This window comes from Nannospalax galili, unplaced genomic scaffold (assembly GCF_000622305.1).
Source record: "Nannospalax galili isolate Female #2095 unplaced genomic scaffold, S.galili_v1.0 scaffold287, whole genome shotgun sequence".
Taxonomy (NCBI): domain Eukaryota; kingdom Metazoa; phylum Chordata; class Mammalia; order Rodentia; family Spalacidae; genus Nannospalax; species Nannospalax galili.
In genome coordinates, this window is record NW_008357493.1 from 1,189,976 (window position 1) to 1,215,691 (window position 25,716).

At 38.3% G+C, this 25,716-nt stretch overlaps 1 protein-coding gene across 2 annotated transcripts in view; it reads right to left on the minus strand.

Annotated features, from left to right (window-relative positions):
- Positions 1–25,716, minus strand: part of Fgf14 (fibroblast growth factor 14) — a 705,665-nt gene that overhangs the window by 170,978 nt on the left and 508,971 nt on the right. For both annotated transcript variants that reach the window (XM_008855149.2, XM_008855151.3), the window contains exons 2-3: positions 16,943–17,053; positions 12,328–12,431 (exon numbers count right to left, since the gene is read on the minus strand). In XM_008855149.2, the coding sequence (XP_008853371.1) occupies positions 12,328–12,431; positions 16,943–17,053 (215 nt within the window). The remainder of the gene's footprint in view (positions 1–12,327; positions 12,432–16,942; positions 17,054–25,716) is intronic.

Genomic DNA, 25,716 nt, shown 5'->3' on the forward strand with positions numbered 1-25,716 from the left:
GTTAGAGGGACATAAAGGACACTTTTTGCTCCTTGCCCTCCTAGGTTGACTAGTTCCAGGGGACTATGAGCATCTCTCAAAAAGTCCTATAATGGTGGTGGGTCACCTGTCCTCTTGATCAAGGAGGCTGAGGAGACCCCATCAGATGGAGTTGAACCAGTGTCCAGTCTATAAAGAGGAGAGTCAACACAGAGGAATCACTTCCTCTATGATTCCAAGCGAAGCCAATCATGGTCAAGTAGGGCCTTTGATTTATCTTCACAGAGGTGGAAGTGGTAAAAGAAAGGAGCCAGGGGCTCCTCCCAAGCCCATATGACCCCTGAGGAACAGATCCTCAAACAACCTTAAGAGTAAAAATAAATCTGTTTATCTGGACCAACTGTATGGCCTTACACACCCAAAAGGAAAGTATAACCAAAGATTAAAGGGGACAAAATAATTTCACAAGAGTCCATATGCATAGCTAAAGGCTACATAACAAGCAAAAATGCCAGACAAGCAATACCTTCTTTTGAGTTGTTGGCCAGGGTGGTCAAAGGGATTCCCAGATAGTAACCCAGCACAGAACTGGGAAAATGAACAGCAAGCCCCAATCTTATCCAAAGGAATATTGACATGTGATTACTACTAGATGAGGAACAGCTGACCTTCCTAAAACAAAGACCTCTAGATTGGCTGACTAGATTCACCAGAAGGGCAAGTAGTGGGGAATGGCTGGGGTGCCAACAACACAGCAGACAGTAGCAGGGATATCAGAGTACAAGGGCTCTAGTGGGGAGAGGGCTATGGGAGGGTGCTACCTGGGAAGTGGGTGTATAAATAAGTAGAAAAAAAAATAATTCTTCAAAGCATAAAAATTTGCTCCTTAATCATTAGTAGATGTGCAAAACATTACCATTGAAATCTACCTGATGACTTTACATTCATGCTCAGGTGCCAAGGATCTTAGAAAGTAAGTGACTGTGACTAGTAATAATCAGATACATAGAGATTAGAGACGCATGTACAAACATCTAAGTGTTATTTGCATTAAAAATGAGCTTTTCTGTATGAAACAGTAGATTCGTTTTTAAAGAGATGCATCCTAGCTCTGGAAATTGTTATTGAATATGTCAATGCTGTTGTAATGAAATGCTTCTTCTAATTATATGGTTATCAAATAAATAATTAAAAAATGTCTATGGTCATAATTTAGTCAACTAGTTGAGGAACAAAACACATATCTAGTCAAGGTTTATCTAACAACATTTGTTTTTTTACCCAAGCCTTATCTACCTAGCACATGATAATTAAAAGTACCAGATTGGTGGAACTAACCTTATTCAATGTTTAACAGCCATAGTTTGAGGCCTATACTAATGTGGTCAGAGGGACTTAAAGGACAGTTTTTGCCCCTTGCCCTCCAAGGTCGACTAAGTACCAGGGGACTATGGAACATCTCTCAAAATGTCCTGTAACTGTGGTGAGACACCTGACCTCTTGTGCAGGGAGGCCATGGAGACCCCACTAGATGGATTTGAACCAGTGTCCAGAAAGAGGTGGATCAACTCAGCAGAAACATCTCATTCATATTTCCAAGTGAAGCCAGACATGGTTGAGCAGGACCTTTGACTTATCTTCACATAGATGGAACTGGTAAAAAAAGGAGCCAGAGGCTCCTCCCAAGCCCATATGACCCCTGAGGAACAGATCCTCAAATGACCTTAAGTGTAAAAATAAATTGATTTATTTGGGCAAACTGTATGGTCTTAAACACCCAAAAGGAAAGTATAACCAAAGAGTAAAGTCATCAGTATATTTCTTTAAGCATTCAAGGGATTACACTTCCCAGACATTAGGCTTAAGCCTATATAAAATGTTATTTAGACAATTAGTTCTCATTGATGATTTTGTTCCTAGCCAGAAAGTGCTGCTCAGATGTAAGACTTCAAATCTTGGTCTCCAAGACTGTAGTTCCCACCTGCAGCTAAGGGAGAAAACTAGCTATTGTTCTAAAATGATGGATAAATGTGTTTTCTCCCCTTAACTAGAAGCCTTTGAGAGGGAACTGATGCTGATTCCAACCACTCCAACAGCTATCAAAATACCTGAAAGCAAATCCTGTATCCATCACTCTAGAGTCCAACCTTGGAAAACAAAAGAAAAATGAGGAGGAACCCAATAGAGGGATGCTTTTGGAAGCCTTTGTCAAGAAATTCAAATGAACTCTCATATGAATATTTGAAAATTACCCTTTTCTGACTTTTTTTCTAGTTCCCTGTCTAGAACTTGTAATGCTAATTCTTCCTTTTACTTCTCTTTCACATCTCCTATGCATGATTCAAGGACTTTCTTTTCCCCCTAGAGATAAGGGTTATACAATTTGGGATTCTTTTAGATAGACCCACTGAAGGGCTACTCCAATTGCCTCACCCTACATCCCTGTTCAGCATGGAAGAAGCCAGAGTGGTCTGCATCCCAATTCCCTACTGGCAATTTGGGTAACCTCTTCAGAGGATGATGTGACAAGAATAGGAGGTAGGAATTGGCTAGGCAGTTAGAGTAAAAAGACCCCGTAGAAAAGTAGCTAGTTTCTTGGCTAAAAGTCACACTGTCCTTGGGCCTCTTAGCAACATACTCTGTTCCAAAGACCAAAAATGTTGAAAATGTTTGGGAGGTTTTATCTAGTTCTTCAAAGGTTTTAGGGCTACGTCTTCAGAGGGGGGAATGTTAGAATAGCCAAAAGCCCCATTAAAAAAATAATAAATCAAAGAAGGGAAAAAAGGCAATCTGTTTCAGTGTAATAAAAATCAGATCAGAACTATTATTCAGACACTTCCTGTGTTTCCATCACCATTGAAGGATGATAGAAAATGCACTAAAGTGCCCATGGAATGATAGGTTCTGGATAAAACAAGGGTTCCTAGGATACATCTCACCACTGCATCCTTAAAATGACTAACTCCTTTTCCTTGGACTATTGGAGACTTTTATTTGACGACATCAGTTTTCATTTATCTTTGCAGTTTCAGCACATACCACATACTAGCTTACAAAGACAGAAATGCAATGCATGTTTGCTGAATGAGCCAGTAAATGAACTCATGAGTCTATACCAAGAATTTGACCTTTCATAGACAAAAGAAGGAATACATGTTTGCTAAACGAGCCAGTAAATGAACTCATCAGTCTATACCAAGAACTTGACCTCTCATTGTATAACTTTAAGCAATTACATTAATATAAAATATTTTTGTATATATTTTTTGCATCTGTTTGCTTTTGTGATATATGCATTTAATGTTTGCTTTAGAGGATAGTTTGGCTTCTGGTATGTGTGAGACAGTTGTACAGATGGGCCCATATGGAATCAAACCACTGTGGAGACCTGACATGGCAATGTAGTTCGGAGGGAGGCCCCTCCCTTGCATCACGTACCAGGAGCTTGCTGATCACCCAGGGACTCAGAAGGAAGCCTATTCTTTCCCAGAAATGGGACTTGTGTGGGACTGCCTTGCTCAGATACAAACAAAATCCAACCTCATAGAAGAGTTGGAGAAAATTAAGTATTTTATGAAATATGGAATTTTACTTTATTTACTTTAACTTGCCTAGTTCCACCCTTTAATTCATCGGGTGCCGGGCAGCCCTGATTTGATATTTTAGACAGAGGTCTTCCTTGGGCTTTATATGTTGTAGACCATCAGTTTCACAGGATTACAGCTGTTAGATTTAAAAATTAATATCTTACTTCTTTCTCATTTTATTTTCCGAAGTCTAAGCCAAGTTCTTGTCTATCTCCATGTTTTCCTCGAGCGGAAGCTCAGGTTCCTAGTCTACTTTCTTCCTCAGATTTAGTGGTCACAGTAACTTGCTCTTGAAGGGTCAACTTGTTTGGACAATGGAAAGGGTAGGAATTACTCATGACTCTCCATCCACACTTCATTAGACTTGAACCAAGTCACAAATCAATCATTGACTTCATCATCAATACTAAATAGCAAGCAAGGTCCCTCAGAGTCCATGGTAGGTGAGATAATGATGGAGCCATGTGCTCTTCAAGCCATTCTCCTTCAAACACCAGCCCTAGAAATGCCCAGTCTGGATCATCAGACTTGTGATTCTTAAAGCATGGGAACTCATGGAGTTACAGCTTCAGAATCTGCTGGGTCGATGTTCTGAGGCCTGGATAGATACAAGGCAATCTAACTAGGCCTTATGTAGGCTGAGGTCTATGAAACACTCCTTGAACACCTGAGATTTCCTTCTCCTCTATTAGAATTACTTTTATAAAAGCTCAAGTTCTGCCATCAAGCTATATTTATTATATGTAAATTTCAAAAATTCATAAAAAAGAAAGTAATATTAAGTTCAAGTTTCTGAGTTAAATAAGCCAACTATCTGCTCTCTTATCTATAATAGCTTCTTTGAATTCTACAAATTAAAAGATTACGTAAAATATGCTAGAAGAATTTCTTTTTAAAAAATATTTTATTATTTTTATTTTAATGTGTATGAGTATTTGCCTCCATGTATATAAGTGCACCCATTTCGTCCACTGCCCAGGGAAGCCAGAAGAGAGAATCAGATCTCCTAGAACTGGAGTTACATATAGTTGTTAGCCACCTTGTAGGTGCTGGGAATTGAACCTGGGCCCTGCAAGAGCAGCCAGTGTTCTTAACCACTGAACCATATCTCCAGCCACTAGAAAGTTTTCCTAAGGTAATTTGCTAAAGTTACTTCTAATTTCTTCCTTTACCATGATGATGATACTACTGATTCCACTTCTGAATCATTGTCACACAAGCAGGAATAAAGGGAAATGAAGCACCATTGGTCGCAGAACAATTTTATCTTTACCCCTTCATTAAAAAAATATTCTTTGATAATTTCACACGTGTATATAATGCATCATGATCCCACTAACCCTATTACCTTTTATCTCACTCCTACTCCTGCTGACCACTTCTTCTTCCCAGCAAGTCTGTCTCTGACTTTCATATATCTGTGTGTGTGCATGACCCACTGATTTTGATTAGGGTTGGTTGCTTGAGCCTGAATGGGTGCTGTTTACTGGGGTATGGCAAGTTACCAGTGGCTAGGCTATACTACTAAAGAAAAAAGGTTCTCCCTCTCAGGCAACTTTAAAACCACCAACAGCGCCTCCACTCAGGGTGGGGCCTCATAAGACCTCCATCATCCACCCTGCAGCACTGGTGGGCTCTCAATCTGCAGGTCTTGTGCAGTAAGCACAGCTTCTGTGAGTTGAGTGTAAGGACAATGAGATTCCCAAAAGGCAGCGTTTCACAGCTCTTCTCTTCCTCCAGCTCTTACATTCTTTCAGCCCCATCTTCTGCAATTTTGCTTAAGTAGGGGGGTAGGGTGGCAGGGTGATACAGATGTTCCACTTAATGCTGACCACGCGATAATTACTTCTCATCATTTTGATTAGTAAAAGTCTCTGTCTTAACCTATGCCCAAGCCATAAAGAAACTTCTCTGATCAAGGTTGGGAGCAGTACTAATTTATGGAGTGAATTTCTGAACAGCTGCACCAAGTTGGAATGTGAAGCTCTAAGATCCCCTGGAACTAGCAGGTTCTACATGGTGCTCTGTCGGGGAGCAGAGACGGGGGAGCTGTAGATCTGCCAGCTTCTCTGTGCCTTGAGGTTCTGGTGTGGAGGTGAGGAGGGTGCAAGTCCTTTCCCAGTGGTGCCCTGGGATCCCTACATTCCATTTTTCCCTCATTGAGCCACCAGGTCCCGCGTACCTGGGGGAGCAGCAGTACTTCCGGGGAAGTTGTTACTGCTCTTCCCCAGACAGCATGATTCCAATTCACATGGTGCTAACTGGAGCAGACTTGTGGCCAGGTGTGGATTATCAGCACTCCCAACTGCCTCCCTGCAGAGATCGACCCAACTTAATTTGTTTATGGACCATATCTCTTTCAGGAAAAGAACTTATTATGTATTATCTGGACTATTTTCTCTCCGAGTTACAGAGGTGAGGCTTCTGATATGCTATCTTACCAGAGTCTCTTTTACCTCCCTCTTATGAGGGCACTTAGCCTTGATCCATTCTTCCAGGATAAAGGAACTTCATCACTATTAAACAGTCATTCAGAGGGACTGTAATCCACTGGATGTTCTGAGTGCAAACATCCCAAGCTGAGGCAGCATCTTGCATCAACCAGTTCTCTCCTCTCTTTTGTTCCCTCAGGGGAAAGCCTCTTAGCTGACCTTGTTCTGAGCAGCAAGCAAAAGGAAGCCATGCCTCTTGTCACCTCCACTCTCACGTGGCCACAGGGTTCTTACAATGCCTCTGAATATATTTTGCATATTGCTTATCCTTTCTGGTACCCTAGTTTTGGGGTGGCAGACATCAAATGTCTCCAGACTCATAAACAGATTAAATATATATGTGGAAATGAGGTTAATTTGTGTACTTAGCATCTTTCTATACAGAAAAATTAAGGAATTTGTTACCATAGCCAAGCTAAAGACCTCACATCTCGCCTGAAGACTTTCCTCCCCATTGTCACCAATGCTGTCTCCACCAAGGTCAAGAATCACCATCATCTAGAGACTGATTCAAGGCACAAACACTATACCAGCGCATTTACGTGAGTCCTTAAAAAAAATCTACAGACAAAGGAATTTGTTTTCTCTTCACTTGGACCACCTAGTTAGGAGACTCTGATGAAATATAATTTCAGGGAAACATTAGCGCTTAGTATGGCATGGGAAATACAAACATTCAAAATTTTTTATTACTTTTATTTATGTGTATGAGTGTATTGCCTGTTTGTATGTAAATGCACCCATGTCACGCAATGACTGTGGAGGTCAGAAGAGGGCGCTGGATTCCCTGGAACTGGAGCTATGGATAATTGTTAGCCACCATGTAGGTGCTGGAACTCAAACCCGGGTCCTCTGCAAGAGCAGCCACTGTCAGTGCTCCTCACTGCTGAACCATCTCTCCAGCGCCCCAAAATAGAAACGTTTACAGGACCACATGAAAAATGAAATTCTCATAAATGTTTGTCCCTTATAGAAAGCAATAGTAAATCCTTTTATATTTCATATAAAATTTCTACCTCAGCATTCAGAAAAATCAATTTGACTAAAACCAAAATTTAAAACTCCTAAATTAATGGACACTTGTTAGAGACGGGCAGTGGTCACTTTGCACTTGGTTGTGCATGATGTCAATAAAGTTCATTTTGCTAATCGCACAATCAGCTGCTCTTCCTTTCCTCCCTCCCTCTGTCCCTCTGCCCCTCCCTCCTGCCTCCCTTCCTTTCCCTTTGTTCTTTCCTATGCTGATAAAAGATGCTGACACATACTGAATTTAATTATTCATTTTTACTACTCAAGCGATGAGTGATAGTTTCCTTTCATTCCACATTATTCTTTAGTATATAGAATTTGTTTTCTAGCCCTTGACTTTCTGCAGGGGATTTTCCTAGTCTTTCAAAAGTCAAATTGTTTGGTGAAACAAAACACTCAACTATTCTTTTCAGCATAATAGGTAGCTTTCAGTTGGTTAAAACGTACTTTTTTTTTTTCTTAAGCAGTGTTTTAATCTGTCTTCTTCTTGAACAATATATTTTCAGTTTTTGTTCGCTGACCTTGCCGCTTGCATTGTACCTCCAAGCAAATGGTTCCTATGATGCTAAATCTCTTGAGACACATATCAAATAACACTACAAGCATTATGGCCACAAAAGAAATCACTATTGTCACATGGAAGAAAAGTTTCCACAGGCAACAACTGCCTTCAGCAGTAGGAATGTGATTCTTGACATCTCAGTCAAGATAACATTCTTGGTCCCCCTAAGGGAGAATTATCTGACACAATGAATATCTTCATTTAGATAGCAAGAGCTACTCTGTTAAACAGAGTAATACACACCTAGAGCCCCTGACTGGTGTGATTTCATTGAATAGAACTCACTTTGAATGACCTATTTTACTACTTCAGCTCCCTGTCTATAGATCTTTAATAAAATCCATCCCATATTAGACAGTAATAAACATTGAAAAAAAATCACTAAGTTAATTTTCTTTTTTAAGATTTATTTTATTATTTTTCTATTTATGTTTGTGTGTGTACATGTGTGTGGGTATCCTTGGATGCCAGAAGAGGAGATCTGATCCCCTAGATCTGGCATCAAGCCAACTGAAGTGGGTAATGGGAGTTGAACTCTGGTCCTCAGCAGCAAGTGCTCTTAAGTGCTGAGTCATCACTCCAGGTCTAAGTTAATTTTCTTTAATGTAATAAAAACTTAAAACAGATCACTTATTTTCTCTGATTAAATGGCCATTAACTTTTTCTTTAAATCTGAGCTTGACTAGAAAACTTCAAATTTTCATTTAAAAATCTTAACCGAGTGAATTCAAAGGTTTTTCGATGTGTTAATAATGATTGTCATTTAAATCTCAAAGGTTAAATGTAATAAAATTCAAAATGTCAAACATTTATATATTATCAAACCTCTCCCACCAAAAGCATATAGTTTCCTACACTTCTTTTTTTAATGGAAAGAATCGGGGCCAGAAAGATAACTCAGCAGTTAAGAGGACATGCTGCTTTTGCAGATGAATCAAATTTGGTCTCCAGTGCCCACAGCAGGCAGCTCACAACCACCTGTAACTCCAGCTCCAAAGGATTTGATGCCCTCTTCTGGCCTCCGTAGGCACCTGTACTCCCATGTATATATGCACACACAGACACCAGGAATTAACAGCAAAAATACAATTTAAAGTGCACTATATTAACTGTAATGATCTTATTTTTATTTTTAAATTTTATTGTTTGGAATTTCATACATGCATATAATTTATTTTGATTGAACGCTCCCCTCCTCCTCCTACAACTCTGCTTATACTACTCACAGCTTTTCCCGCTCACCTTGGTATGCTCAGTGGATTTTTAAATCCACTGAGTACTTAGTGCTGATAGGATACATATGGGTATAGGACCATCTGTGGGAATGTGGGCAGCCTATCAGGGCCCATATACAAAGAAAACTGACTCTCTAGTCACAGCCATTTTGCTGAGGAGCTATTGGCAACTGGGGGAGGCAGAGAATTTCCTTTGATTTTTACTTTTCATTTGAAACTCTCCTAAGGAAACAGATTATATTTAAAATTATACTTCCTAATGATTGTCCTGAAATAAAGTTTATTCCCCAGGTGGCCCCATTTGGTGTTTTTAGCTTCTTGTTATAATAGATGTCAGAGCATATTATGAAAAATGTTTCACATGGAAACAGTATAGTAAAAAAATGTAAGCTAAGAAATCAGTTGACTCACAAATTCTGGATTTCTTTCCTATCTATCCCATGGAATGATTTAAGGCAGACTTTTAAGTCATCTACATATCAGTGCCTTTATTTATGTTATATTAATTATGTTTATTACATTTTAAAAGATTGTTAGGACAATTAAATGAATTAATTCATCCTTGAAACAGTCCTAGGCAGAATGGACACATGCTACTACAATTGATATATAAATCTAGCTATGATTATAAAGTAAAAAATTTTTACAATATGTTCTATGCTCTTATTGTAGTAGGCTTGCACCGACTTATTATAGAATGAGGAATTATGGATAAACAGTCTTTCCACTGAAAAATTTAAAGTTCAGACTGTATTTAGTTGGAATAAGTGGTACATAGAGTAGAGGGAAAGACTTGCTTCACTTTTTTATCTAAGTTTTTTCCTGGAAGATAATAAAGATAATAAGGGTCCCAGTTCCCCAGCTGGGCAAAGATGCATATGCTAAGGCTGGGCAAATAACAAGTCTAGGATCAGAGCCTGTTCAGAGCACAAAGCCAAAGATGGGAAGAAGAGAAACTAAGATCTGTAAGCCAGAGAACCAAGCCACCACAGGGGATGCCCAGAACCCAAGAACCCACAGAATCAGAAGACAATGCATCAAGAGCCTACAGTACTTACACTTGGAGGTGCTGTTTCCCACAGCAGCTTCCGGAGAGCTGAATCCTGCATGAGCAGGGAAGCCCTGTTTAAAGCGCAGATTGGACTGGAGGATCCCTTCCTAGCTTCAGTTATTACTGACTGCTCTAAACATAGTAGAATTTGTTCTAGGCTAAGACACATATTCTAGAGGTCATGCTTTGTCTTTAAAGAGGAATGGGCTACATTATAACCTGACCAAAAAATCATTAAAAGCATCTCCAATAGAAGCAAAATGTTAAAGCAAACATAAATTCCATGTAACAACACATACATCAGTGCACAACCATGTGGCAAAATTAGCAACAGAATGCAGTAGATGCCATGGTAGACACCATATCTAGTGATATTTAAGGCATCTCAAAGATCATTTTTGGGAAAAAATAAACAAGAAATAACAGAACAAATGTCAAATCAATAAGACTGAGTTATATCTGAAATGAGTCATCACTAGAAATGATCTTTTTCTCTACTTATTTTTCTAGATAGAGCATAATAAATTCTAGCTTGATCTTGTTTGCAGTGTGTTGCATATTCATCTCCTGCAGCAGCATGAAGTTTGCATAATGTAAGACCCAGTTCTGTGTGCAGGAATACCCTTCAGGGAGCTTAGGTAAGAGCTCTGTTATTTTTAAGCTCCCTATGAAGGGAATCTTCTGCTTGCCTCTCATTTCCCTGTGACGGGGTTTTGCAGATTTGCTGAGAAAAACACGTCACCTGCCATGGAAGGCTGATGAGATTACCCTCTCTCTCTCTCTCCCTCCCTCCAGACACTAAGAAAAAGAATACATGCAATTACAGGCAGTATTAACGTAGAAGACAGATCAACTCTTGGAAATGAACAATTGCCCACATTGTTTCAAAGCTCAGTCAGATCTTATTAAACATGGTAACTTCAGCATTAAGTGCTTCTAATGAATGGCAGTGCCAGATAACAAGAAACTTTCAAAGACTTTGAATGAAAATGAAAAGTAAACTTAAATGAAAATATATTTTAAAGACATTTACATTTTAATCAACTTATTAGCAAGGAATAGTGGGAAAAACTCTTCTGATGCCATCTTCAATACTTTGGTCTGCAATGGAACTGAAGTCAAACTGTATGGTAACACGTGGACACAACATACCTGACTACAAACTGTTTATAAGTGAGAAATGTTCCAGTGGAGGCTATGTAGCAGAGAAACTGCTTAGCTTCTAATAAATACAAATACAAAAGGGAAAGTCAAGCTTAGATGTGTGCGAAATATGTATTTCAACACTAGAAACAGTTGTTCATTCCTAGTAAAGTATTTACATTATTTGAATTCCTATTAAACCAATTGTACTTGGCCCTCTCTACTTACTGGTTCAGTGTCTGTAGTTTCACCGAAGCAGATCAAAAGTATTTTTAAATGTCTGCACTAAACATGTATAGACCTTTTTCATATCACTATTCCCTAAACAATACATAACAGCTATTTACATAGAATCTATAACACATTATATATTATTAATAATCTAGAGATGATTTAATGTATACAAGAGGACATGTAGTCTATGTGAAAATATCACACCATTTTATATAGACGGCTGGTATCCACAGATGATATCATCCACAAAAAAGATTACTATGCTCCCTCTCTTTAAGAATTCAAATTGTCTCTTTTCTAAAATATAACCTTTTAGATACCACATATAAGCAAGATCATACACTGTTTTTAGAATTTAAAAAAGGTCTCATTGAAATGGGGACCAAAAAGCTGGTTACCACAGAAGGACGGGGAGAGGGAGGTGTTGATGAAGCAGAAAGTTTTGGTTAGTTTGGAAGAATAAGTCTTAGTGGCAAGCATAGTAAATAATACGTATATTTCAAACTTAAAAAAAAGACTTTAATATATTTACTGTAATAATGCTGGTGAGATGACAGATATGTTAGTGAGCTCAGCTGAATCTTCAGTGTGGAGAAAGATTGTGGCATCACATTGAACTTGATAAATATTTAGTTATTAAGCCAATTAAAAAATAAATGTAAAAGAAAATGTGTTGAACTGGTCCATTTTTAAGATAGTATTCACAACAAGTCCATTTCTAAACAGAAATAAAAAGATTGTAGTAACACCAATGCTTTCAACATAGACAAATTTTCTGGGAATCAGGTCATTTCTCTATACATTTCAAGACTTAAGGTTGCTACTCTTTCCAATATGCTTATATTGTATGATCCAACACTGGTGAATAACAAATGCAGCTCCCACAGCATCACAAACCAAACCAAACACTGAAGTGAAAAGAGAATCCATGCACACCCATCTTTGGGTTTTGTTGCTGCTAATGTTACTTTACCAACACTATACAGCAGGCCAAAGTCATTGGCGTGTCACTTACAGATGGGTAGAGGTAACCTTCTCCATTCATGGCTATGTACAACCCTGTCTTCACTCCCTGGATGGCAACGACTCGCAGTCCCACTGGGATGAGGTTGAACAGTGCTGTGAAGACAGACATCATCTGTTATCAATGGGCAGGAAGAAGCAAAGCATCACCATAGCAGTTTATGCCTTTTCTTTTATTTACAAATATATTTATTTCTTTTTTTTCCACAAAGTTCCAACTGAATTTCAGTTTCCCTTTATGATGAAGTGGCTTCTAGGTGTGTAATGAGCATTCAAGCTTCAGCTTGCAAGTCTCCTCTTCAAGCTTGCTGTAACCTTCTGAACCGTTGGTGGGATAGTGAACAGAATCAAGCCTGTACACACGATTCTGGTATATCAGCCTCGGACCATACTAGAATCCAAATACAATCAGCTGTGAGAATTCCCAGAGAGCAGAATTTGAAAAATCCAAGTTGAAAGTCTGTTCTCCTCTCTTATACCATGTGATTTGCCATTGCAGTATACTGTGGGCCAGAAGTTCAAAGGTAATTCCCAAAACTAAGTTACTTTTGAAGAACTAACTTTGAGATACCAGGAAATCCAAGAAAAAAATATGCACCTGCCAATGGGTTAAACTTAGAAACAACTCATCACACTAGAGGATGTGCAAATTTTCAGGACAGAGTTTTACTTATTAATATTTTATAAAACTATGACTAAAAAAGGATTGTGTTCAATTTTATCTCTCTAATAAATTAAAACCCATTTGTGCTTCTGTGTTTTTACTCCCTTGTTAATAAAGTGTTTTAATATATATTTCACCCAGTGCACTTCACAATGCAATCTTTGATATTATCAGCTCCTGTTCTGTTACTTGTAGATTGTTTATTGAATATTCCAGCATCATTTTAGTATAAGTACTCTACGGTTTGAGAGACTTTACTATAGATGTATTGATAAGAGTGCTATTATCCAAAGTAAAGTTGTCTACTCTCCTGCAACTCCTTAACTTGAATCTACTCCTAAGTCATTGGAGTACCATGGAAAGCATTAAGATGTTGCCATAAATGTATAGGTAAAACATTGTAACTGTAGGACCTCAACTCTTTTACATAAGATATAGCAAAAAGTATGATGGGAAATTGAAAAATTTGTCTAAAGCAATCATAATACAAAGTACACTGCCCTGCCTCAGGATTTTGGTAAGGAAGTAAATTATGAAATAAAAGCAACTATAATTTACAGGCTGGTAATAAAAGGGGAACTCATAGAACCATTACAGTGTGGAGCTGACCATTGTAGATGTGTGGTCATAGCTAAAAACACAGATGTAGTCATTTATTTTCCACTGTCTTTGAATTTTACATAATTCCAAAGCAATGTTGCAAAGCCTAGGGGAATGAGTAAGATGTGCCCCATGATAGTGGTTATTTTGTGAACAACAGGGAGTTTTAACTCTGGCTGCACATGAAAACTGGCTGTCTTTATGAAATAAAATGACCATCCCCAGCTCTGGACCCATTAAGTCAGAATCTCTAGGATTTGGTTAAGGACATAAGGAAATTTTTCTAAAAGTTCTTCAAATAAGCCTAGCATGCAATCCAGGTGAGAACTGTCATCCTAAAACTTCTGGGTGGTGTCACAAGTTTTGCATATCAAGTTAACCAGCCCAACATTTCTGGGGTGAAAGGCATTGCTTCTAGAGCTTTAGCATTGTTATGGTTAGTAGGGAAGTGGCTGATGTTTATGTAGCCACAGCTCACATGTAGAAGCTATAAATTCTAGTCATAGGAACAATGAAAGTTGAAAATACATATGCATTGCCCCCTGTAGACTCCCATGTTTAAACACTTGGTCCCCAGCTGGTGGTATTGTTTGGGGAGGTTACAGAAACTTTAGCAGATGAAACCTTGCTGGAGGTACTTGTTAGGTTTTGAAGTTTTATACTGTTCTCTTGACTTCCTGGGTATAGCTGTAAGGTGATCAGCCAACTTCCTGTCTCAACCACCATGCTGTCCCTGCCTGTTGCCAGGTCTTCCCCACCATGATGGACCCTCTGGAACTATAAACCCAAATAAACCCTTAAGTTGTTTTTGTTAGGGTATTTTGCCACAGCAACAGAAAATAAATTAATACACACAGGAAAAATAAATCCCTGGTATTTCCAAAAGTAAAAAGGAAGCAGGGAAGACCACTGCCTGATAAAATGCTATACGTTACAGCAGCTGTGCTAATGGAGATGGTAAGTAGAATTTCAAAGGAAGTTACACTTTAGAAGTGAATATGGTTGATGAGGCCACCTGGGCAGGCTGCACTCCCTTCTGTAAGGACAGACTCTCTACAGTACCTGAAAGCCAATGACAAGCAGTCAGATTACAACCAGATCGTCTCCACTGGGACCATTTACTCATCAAGGATATCTTGCCATTTTTTGTTCCCAGAGTTCTCTAGAATTTAGACATGGGGGAGGGGTGAGAGGAAAAGGCTCACTAGCCTGTGGGCTCTTTTACCTCTTCTCTAAAATTTTACACAAAGGCAACTCTTCAGGTTGGCAAGGTTCAGTTTTTCTCTCTAAATAATTCCATATTTAGTGAGGAATGTGGTGGACTCTAATCATAGAGGGCTGAAGGTTCAAGTCTTCAGCTCTGTAACTTGGTAAATTTTAGAGTGCTCTCTGATTACATCTTGGGTTATTGATTATGTTCTAATATATAACAAACTACTTCTTAGTTTGCGTTTGGTGAATTATCAAAAGAAATAATTTTGATTAATTACCATATCACATTCACCTTAATTGAAAGGCCCATACTCTAGTTAGGAGCTGTTAGGTCGTTGTACTTGTAAGCTTCCCTCTTGAGAAGGCATTATTGGTTTAAGGGCTATATCAAAATAGAAATGTCTGCGTTTCTAAATATGCCTTCCTATTTCCAGAAAACTCTTCATTTCTAACAATTACAAGGTTCCGAACTTCCATATTATAATAAACCAGAGGAAAAACAATCTCGGTGTTCATTCTAAAAAAAGCTGACCTACCCTCACTTCACCTACTGGAAACTGTCAAAGGACACAAAACTGACTTTAAAAAGAACATAAATAAAATCATTTGAAATTTATTTTCAATTTAAAAGTTTGATAATACGCAAAATGGAGTTAATTGGCAATCCTCATTGTTCTTACCCATCTGCTATAATCCTGCCAATTTTTATTATATGTTATAGCCATACAATTTGACAGATTTCCTGAGACAAGAACCTGTCATTCACTCCATGTGTTTGCAAATTTCAAAATGGCAACAAAACTAAAAACCTAACACAGCTGGCTTAAAGTACACATAAAATATAAAATAATGTATAGGAAAAGAAACTATAGCCAGAACTTTGCATAAGAATTCAAGCCCCTCACAATGGGTAGGGGTACTGTGATTTACTTCTGGCTTGCTATTAAGCAAGAGTTTAGCCCTAACCTCAGGATGGTTAGGAGAGTAGGACAAGAGGATTTCAGCCATTAATCAATGTTTCTGTTCCTTCTGCCATAGACACAGGACAAGTGCAAAGAGCCATGGGCATTTAGAGATTAGAAATAGTGCATCTTTCCCTTCCTCAGCTTTTGGGTTTAGATTTTTAATATATTTCAGACAACTAGACCCAACTATGTGTGTATATACTTCCACTCCTATACTTCAAAATTTAGAAAATAATGTGCTGCTTGTTCAATTATAAAGCAATATGTTTTGAAATGTGTGCTTGCAACTTCTCAGTGTGACACTGATTTTCATTATCTAGGTACCATTTTGTTGACTTCACCCATCCCCACACCCTCAAAACAAGGAAGAAATATGGCAAAATATTCCTAGAATCTTTATTCATGGGAAATCATTTTAAAGTGGTCTAAAGAAGCAGCACTTTCCTACAGTTACACTTTTTTTTTCTTGAAAATTTTTGTCACGAGGTTACCATTGATATTACTCTCCAGTTTGATGAACTTTCAGAGCATCTCAACTCACATTCAAAGCAGAGTTATGGGAAAATAGTTTTCATGTCCAATTAGTCTCTGGCTAAAGATAAGCAGAGATCATTGAAGATACTGGAAGTTAAGCATTACGAAGATCCTTGACCCTACACACAACTGTAAGACACAAGGAAAGGATCTCTGGGCTGGGGATGTGGCTCAGTAGTGCTAGCTTGCCTGGCATATATAATTCTGAGTTTAACCTTTAGCATTGGCAAAAAGAAAAGAAAAGAAAAACAAAATAAAAGGAAGAGGGAAGGGATAGAAGGAGGAAGAAAAAAAATAATTAGTGGCTGATAAAGAATGAATATGTGGGCATGCAATATAAGTATAACATAAGTTTGAATCCTAAGAAACTAGTATCTTTTCTAGATGTTAAAGTACTGACCATTCTGAAATGTTCAGCTTAAGAACACAACCCCAGGAAACAAGCAATGTCTGATAGAGGTCTTATAAATAAAAATTCTCTTCCTTCTTCTCTGTGCATGCATTCTAATGGGCAACTTCTGTGAAAACAAACCAATGTAGCCAAGAATTCACAAAAGTTTCTCATAAAGCCATTTGAGTAGCACGTGTCTTCTCACAACTGAGTTAGCGGGTGGCCCGAGGTTGTCACTTACTAGAATGGGTGCTGTCATCCTTGGTTCCATCGAGAGCGCCATCGGGGTGCATTTGCAAGTAGTAGCCTTGCCTGCAATATAACCTGGTCACTATACCCTTGAGCTGGGGATCTGAAAGGCAAACACAGGGGTCATCAGCCTCACAATGTGGCAAGGGAGAGTTGATTTTCTTTTTTTTTTATTTTTATGTGTGTGTTTCTTGTTTTTTGTTTTTTCTATTCCAGAAATAGGAGGACATTCTCTAGAGGTCACATGTGTATGTCTCTGAGATTTGTCTGTGGGTCATGAAATCCAGACCACATGAACCACCAAAAGAAAAGAAAGTGCTGTAGTGAGCTACAGAAAATAAGCCATTTCGTGAAACTAAGATGTGTGTCTATTTATTAGACTATTAAACCACTAGTTTAATTATGACTTTAACCTGTAATTATCATAAGCTAATTTTGTCATTCAGGATGACAATTCAAGATTTCTGCAAAGGTGCGATTCTAAGAAACTTCATTACAGGCTTTTAAATAGGGCTTTCATTTTAAATTGACAGTCCCCAAATATAAGAAATCTGTGTTTTTTAAAAATTGGTTAACCTGTGATACACATTCTCAGCAAAATTCTCAGTTTGGAGAACAACTCCTGATGGGCAGAGTCCCTCCAATTTGCATAGAAGGATTTGTGTTTATATACAATCCACGTTGGCATGGGACATTGTTCTCCTGAACTCGGGATGAAGTCCCAGGGTAACATACAGAGAGGGCTAGGCTTAGGGCTCAGGGAGGGTTAGGCTTGGCTCAGGCAAGGCTGGGCTTTACTCAGTGCTGGAGTCGGTACTCGGCATGTGCAAGTCCCCTAGGTTCAACAACAGGCACCAAAACAAAGCAAGCAAACAAAATAATATATCAATTTGTACAGAGTGGTCAACTGTGGGGCAATATCCTGGACAAGTCCGAAATTAAACAGGCAAGCCTCTTAATTTATACACCTGAAAAGGACACTGATTGTAAAATGCAGACTCTGATTTTCGATCAACAGGCATGAAAGTAGAGAGCAGTGGGGGTTTATTATAGCAAAATACATCACAGATTTCTCATTTAATGACTCATAGCAAATGTAGCTGCTCTGGTAATCCAGTACTTTCCCAAAAGCCAGCTGTATCCTTTAAAGCACATATTTGCATGTGACTGTGCAAAGCCCATCCCCATCTCTGGAGTCCATCTGATGAGAGACATCATAATCTTCTCCATGGCAACAGGCTTCTCTCCACAACAGCTGAATGGGACATGCAAATTGGATTGTGCTGTCCAGACAGCAGGATGTCACTGAAAATCCAATACAGAGTCTTTAATAACTACACACCAGCCAACATGTAAATAGAAACAGTACACAAGCAAAATATGCAGAGCTGCCCCAAAATAGAAGAGCCCCGGGCTTTTGATTAGCTTTTGGGGAATGAAAAAATAAATCCCAGTGACTGTTTGCTGGCATACTAAATACACTGTGCACATTTGCTTCATAGATCAGATGATGATTTGGAAGAAAAGCCTTCTGGAAATAATGCACCAACACTGTCATATCACAATATCAGTGTGATTAAACATGTCAGGACACAGATGCTTTTAAAAGGCTGGGGTTTTCAAAAAAGATCTAAATTGTTATTATGATTGCACTGCCTATATACCCTGTATAATAGCAAGTAACTTTAAAAATCACATAATTCTAAGATGTCCATTTGTTAAAAAAATTAAACATCCATTAAGACTGACTAACTATGTACCTCTTTCTACTGAAGACTTCTTTCCAGTGCTTATTGGATTGTGTTTCTGTTCTTCTCTGCAAACAGGTAGCATGGAGAAGAGCAAATGAAAATAGTGAGACTATCTCCCTGTCTCTCCTCTGACTGTCTCTGTCTCTGTCTCTCTCTCTTTCTTTCTCTCTCTCTCTGATAAGGCCTCACTCTGTACCACAGCTAGCCTTAACTCACAGTAATCCTTCTACTTCAGATTACCAGTCCTGGCTTCTTTTTTTTTAAAGTTATTTTATGTGTGTGAGTGCTTTGTCTGCATGTATGTCAGTGCACCACATGCATGCAGTCCCCAAGTAGGCCAGAAGGCAGCACTGGGGACTGGAGCCATAGAGGGTTGTTAGTGCTGGGAACTGAACCTGGATTCTCTGCAAGAGCAGCCAGTACTCTTAACTTCAGAGTCATCTCTCCAGCCCCAAGGGGGGAATTTCTTAACTGCCATGAAAACACATAGGAAATTTTACAAACTGACAACTGTTCAAGAGGTTCTAGAGTGAACTAGATCTGCTAAGGCAGGACAAATCTACACCCTTGCTCACAGTTTCCTCTGCACTCACATGATGGACCTTATAAACCATGCCTCATCTCTATTATGAGAACAAAAACCAAACAAAATTACATTTTTCTACCTTCCTTTTAATAATAAACAAAGCACAACTGATTTGAATTTACCTAGCTTCACAGTACTTCGTATTTTTATTTTCAAAACCGGTAACAATACATGACCTCGAGTGACAGATGTTGTTCTAAGAAAATCCTCTGATTCATCCACTGAATCTTCATTACAAGTCAACTTAAGGGGAAGCAAACTTTGAAAATGAGGAAATTGAGAAACTGAGTAATTAAGTAAGGACAAAAGGCAGAGGATTTGCAAGGTTAGAGGTTGAATATGTACCCTCAGCTGTATGGCCCATCTACTTAACAGCCAGGATATCCTATTTCCATAAATGGAACAATTAAAGTAAGATGCTTAGGAATCCCAAATAAAATGTAAGCCAAAAGGTGTAATTTATAAAAGGACAACCCCCAAAACTGTTTAATAAAAAAACAAGGACAAACCCTAAAACATCTCTGTGATTAGCCCCAACTGGGTCTCAGTGGCAACCTTGCTTGCTCACATTTGAAGGTATGATGCAAAACTGTAACAGAGTGCTAAAAGTGCCTAAGTCCTTGAAAGTCTGTATCTACCTCACTTTGTCACTAGCCACATTTGTAATAAACATCTGCCTCTATTAAAAACTCATCAGATTCGTAAAGGCAGCACTCTAAGTTTAAAACTCTCTGTATCATTTTTGCTTTAACTCTCCCATCTCCAACTCCAGTCAAAAGCAGTTTCTACCTACTCTGGATTTGACTCTTTGTGAACATCATCAGCCCCCACAACACCAGGCATACTTCCCCATTCCACCCCATTGAGTTGTTTGATTCCTAAGGACACTTCTTCACAATGTCCCTCCTTCATCTCCCATTCTCTGTGTTTAGGCCTGCCCTCTGTTACCTCACCAAACCTGCAGTTTGCCTCTTCCAACCCATCAGATGTGGAAATCTGTAGGGACTCTTCAGTGCCCATGGGTTATTACACAGCCCATGGTAGTAGGCCCATATCTCTACAGACTTTGTTTACAACTGCCTCAAACCCTGCATGAAGCTTTACCTGGTTCCCTGTGAGTTGTTTACAAGCCCTCAGCAAAATCCTCCATGTATCCTGTTCCCTTTACCTTGCTTGTCTAACATGTAGCCATGTGTATAAAAACGCTATTAACATAGCCCTGCAGGCATTTACCCAATTGCACACATCTTTGCCTAGCTAAATCTTTTGCCTGCCTCTCAAATGAGATTAATGTCATTTCACTTCCTCAGAGTTGCTTTCCTGACACCTCAAACAAGGGTTAATTCTCCTTCTGAATACTTTTATGGTGCCATTCATCATTACTCTGTCTCTCTCTGTCTCTCTCTCTCTCTGCATGTGAGTGACTATAGGTATATGTGAAGATATGTGCCCTTGGTGTGGAGGCCAAAGGACAACATCAAGTGTCATCCTTAGGAACTTGTTTTTGAGACTAGGGCTCTCACTAAGACCTAGAACTTGCAAATTAGGCTAGGCTGGCTGGCCATGGAGCCCCAGGTATTCACCTGTCTTTGCCTTTCCAATGCTGGGGTTGTAAACATACACCACCATGCTTGACCTTTGTTCGTGGGTGCTGGGGATCAAACTTAGATCCTCTTGCTTTCTCAACAAACACTTTACTAAATCATCCACCCCAAGTCATTCATAGTTATTTTTTAAACATAGAAATTATTCACTTTGGAAACATTTTAGATTTATTAAAAATGCAGAAATAATGCAAGCTACATATACATACCTAGCACTGCTATTAAAGAGATGTTAATATTTTGTCTTGTAAGTCCTGATAATTCCACACTTATCTGATACAATTGTATGGTAATATCTTCTTATAAACGTGACTAGACCTGACAGAAAGTTGAAATGTGTAATGTTGCTCAGGATCTAGTAATTGGGAGCATTACAGTAAATGTTGTTGACTGAAGACTGACAAGGGGTCTAGTAAACTCTCCAGCAACTTCATACATTGCTAGTAAGAGTCAAACCTGAAACAATAGCATGAACCCAGAAGGGCAATAGAAGTAGATCCTTGGGAGTGGCCACAGCCATTGCCCACGAGCATGCATTTTCCAGAGCTATATCTTCGAGATCAACTCCATTATAAAACGTTGTAGGAAATGTGAATTCTTATAACAAATCATCATGAAATAAAAATAACCACTAATTAGGCAAAGAGGATCTGAGAAAAAAAAACACCCAAATAGTAAATATACTGACTGTTGAGAGTAAATGCAATCTTCATTTTCAACATTTTATCATTTGTTAAATTTTGTATGATGAGGGTATGCCAATTTTATATGGAACTGTGGGGGTTATAATAAAAGTGATGACTGATGGACAATGAGTAAGAATAATATTTTATACATACTTGTATAGCATATATGGAAATAACTTAAAAATACAAATACTAGTGTTGTATGCTAACTGGTCCAAGTCTTTAAAGTTACTATTTATTAGCTTATCTTTCTGTAACTATGGAGCCACAAAACTTTCACTATGACTCTTTATAACTTTCATTACTTATAAAACTGGCCATCTATAATATAATGTCCACGCAAAGCTTACTGTCTCTTTTTCAAATAATAACAGCACAAAACTTTACCTCCAAGGCCAAAATACACAGTCAAATAATCAGAGTAGGAATATGAATGATGGAAAAAAGAGCTTTATCAGTCATGTGTCATAAAGTAAAGAAAGGACTGATTTCCTATAGCATCTATGAAAATTAAGACATGAACTTTCACTCTACTCTGTAGCAAATCTCCACTTCAGCCTAATGTGTGCTGGACAACTCACCTATATGTTTCTTCACGCCAGAGTGGGAGAAAATTATCAAAAGACATATCAAGAGACCCTCACACAGTGGCCAACAAGGTCAGGACCCCTCAGGCAGCCATAATAAAAAGCACACCTCTCTGAAACAATAGTGTGCAAAGCAAGGTGTGTGGAAGCACACAAAAGCACAATAGCAAGCCTTTTATAATTTTATTATCTCCAAAAATAAGAAATACTAATTATTACTTCATGGATTGACGATGGAAACTTCAGGCAACTGCATGTTACATTGAGTCTTTAAGGCACCCAAAGCAGCTCGACACATTCTATAATTCTGAGAGGTTAACCCAGGGACACTGGCTCTCAGTTAATGAGTGGTTCACTGACCGTTGAAGTCTGTGTGTTCCTAGTGAAGTAGATTTATATATTATATCATGTATTTTTACTAAAAGTAGGAGATTAAAATCGATAAAACCCATTGAAACAATATGGAATGAAGATAAAATTAGCAACATATACCAAACAAATAATTAAGATGAAATTTTCTCATCCAGGGAGTATGTCTTTAAAATAGATACACAGGTAACAAAAAATAATGATCTATTTCACACCTGACATGTTCTTAGTCAAAAGTTTGAAAATGTTAAGACACTTTGAAGTACGTTTATTTTGATAACATTTGCTTACCCTAAATGAATATTATGTCTTGATACAAAGCAGTGGGAATATTACATATGTGAAACAAATATATTTAGGTGCATGCTCAGATTTTTCATTAAACAGATGAGAAGCTGTATAATATTTTTCTAGCCAATTTTAAGTCTAAGTCCTTTAAGAACAAATATTTGTTTTTTTTTCCACTGCCTATGTATCTCAAACTCTTATAACTTAGAAAAATTAATAACTGAAATATCAGTATTTGAGGCCTGTAATACTTATATATCTTAAATATCCATATAGCAAGCTTAAAATGACTTTTAATTTTTGAAACAGATTTTGTTCTCTGTACAACAGTTTACATACTCGGAATATCTACTCTGCTTGAGAAAATATGATAAATAACTTAGTCTCTTCTTTTTGTCTTAACTCCCTTTGTGTCTTTAATTTTCTATTTACTGTGCTAGTTCATTTAACTAGAGAATTCTTTGAAGAGACTCCTTGTACATTAATTAAAACAAAAATAACAAAAGCTAATGTGCATGCATATCAAGAAAGAAGTGTTTCATAATGTATTACCCCCAACACTCAGAACTGAAAGAAATGCAAATCAGTCCAAATGCCTGAAGATACAGGGGGGAAATGCCCAACATTTTTAATTAAAACAATCACTCTCTCAGAAGTGACTTCATTTAAGTCAATCACTGTCATAAACTGGTTTCTTGCACTATGCAGATTGACAAAAGAATAGTCTGGACAAACCATGACACGATGTGCATATTTTTAGTTACTATTCAACCTGGAAAATGTACACTATAGTGTATGTCTAATACAGTAAATATAGCAATGTGTGACATCATACATCTATCTTCATGTGCACATGCATCCTGGTTCTAATTGCATATCAATATAAGTTCTTAAATATCACTCTTTCATTAGCTGTAAAAGCAAACATAAATTTTTAACTGGTTAAAAACAACTTCTAGAATACATATTTTTGTGGGAAAAATGTGACAGATCTAATTAGATTTTGACACTCTTAATTTCTGAAAATAGTATTGTGAATAGTTTGCCCAAAGCTATAAATTATCATATAACTCACCATAAAAATAAACCATGTTCAAGAATATTTTGAATGGTCTGATAAAAAGGGTGGTTAAGGACAGTAGGGAAGATGATAATGACAAGTAAAGCCTTGCAAAACTTGATAAAGTCTTCTGCCTGTCTCTTAGGATGACATTTAATTTCCTCTATGAATTGACACAATGAGGCCTGGAGAAACCATTCCTCAAGGAAGCTGGATCCAGCCATTCTAGAGTGATGCCCCATCAGGGACACTGTGGTTTGGATATGAAAAGGCCCCCATAAGTTCATGTGTTTGCACACTTGGTCCCCAATTGGTGGTGCTGTTTTAGGAGGTTGTGGAACTTTTAGGTGGTGGAGCCTTGCTGGAGTGAGCCACTGAGGGCAGGCCTTGATGTTTTATAGTCGAGCTGAGCCTCACTCTCTGTTTGCTCTCTGCTTTCTGACTGGGATCACCTGGCCTCCTGCTCTGTAGCCACGCCTTCTCCTCTGTGATGGAGTGATCCCCTTCAACTGTAAGATGGAGCACACCCTTCCTTCCTTAAATTGCTTCTTTTCTGTTATTTGACACAGCAATGAGAAAAGTAACTAATACCCCACCATCCCAGTCCACTACACTGGTCCCCTGTCTACTTCTTTTTTTAAAATATTTTATTTATTAATTTTATTTTATGTATGAGTGTATTGCCTGCATGTATGTGAGTGCACCCATGTTGTGCAATGCCTCAGAGGTCAGAAGTGGGCTTTGGATTCCCCTGGAACTGAAGTTAAGGACAGTTCGTAGCTGCCATGTGGGTGCTGGGAATCGAACTCTGATCCTTTGCAAGAGCAGTCAGTGCTCTTAACCACTGAGCCATCTCTCCAGCCCCTCTCCTGTCTATTTCTAATTGTACCTCTTCAACCATCATGACCTCCACACTATTGCTTTGTCTATCAATATTCTGTGCCTGCGGATACTTAAGACAGACTCTACCATTAAAACAATATACTCTCAACACCCCTCATACACACACTCACCACAGTCTCCATAAATAACAGCAACAAAACCAATTTTTGCCAGGCATCATGGTACACACCTGTAATCTCAGCATTCAGGAGAGATACAAGAGAATATCAAGATTTAGGCCAGACTTCATTACAGATGACCTTGAGGTCAGCCTGGGCTCCATAATGAGTGAAAACCAAAACCCAACAAAATAGTTTTGCCCTTAAAAAGCTGCTATTGCTGGAGGCTCAAAACACAATATTCCGAAGCACGATATTTGACAGGGTGAGTACTTTGAACTAAAGGAGATTTGAAGGGTTTCAGAAGCAAGGTCTCTTCAACCTTCTCTTGCCCTCCGTCTCCCAACCTCTCCCTTCTCAAAATGATTCCTAGAAACAGAATTGCTCTTTCCTGAAATGGGTCTGAGAATCCAGAGCCCTTTTCCCTCAAACAAACTCCATCATTCCAAAGGGGTTCTGCCTCATACCCAGGAGGAAAGAAAGCTACCAAGAGAAGCCAAAAAAGAATCTAAACACATAGGCCTGTTTGGCCCCCCTTCAGTCTATTGTCATTATAGTGTACCTTTTGTCTAATTAATTCTCTACACAACTGTCCTTTCTTCACAAAATATAAGCTTGAAAATGGTCCCCCATGTTCTCAGCTCTTCATTTATGAAGGTGTCCATATCACACAAGATTTTAATTAAACAAATTTGCTTTGCTTTTTCTCTTGTTTACCTGTTATAGGGTCCTGACCTTTAACATGTCTAAGAAAATGTATCACATTCTTCCATCTGTATATTGTTGATTAAAAGTAAAAGATATCAGCTAGCAAAGCCTTTTAAAAGATAGATA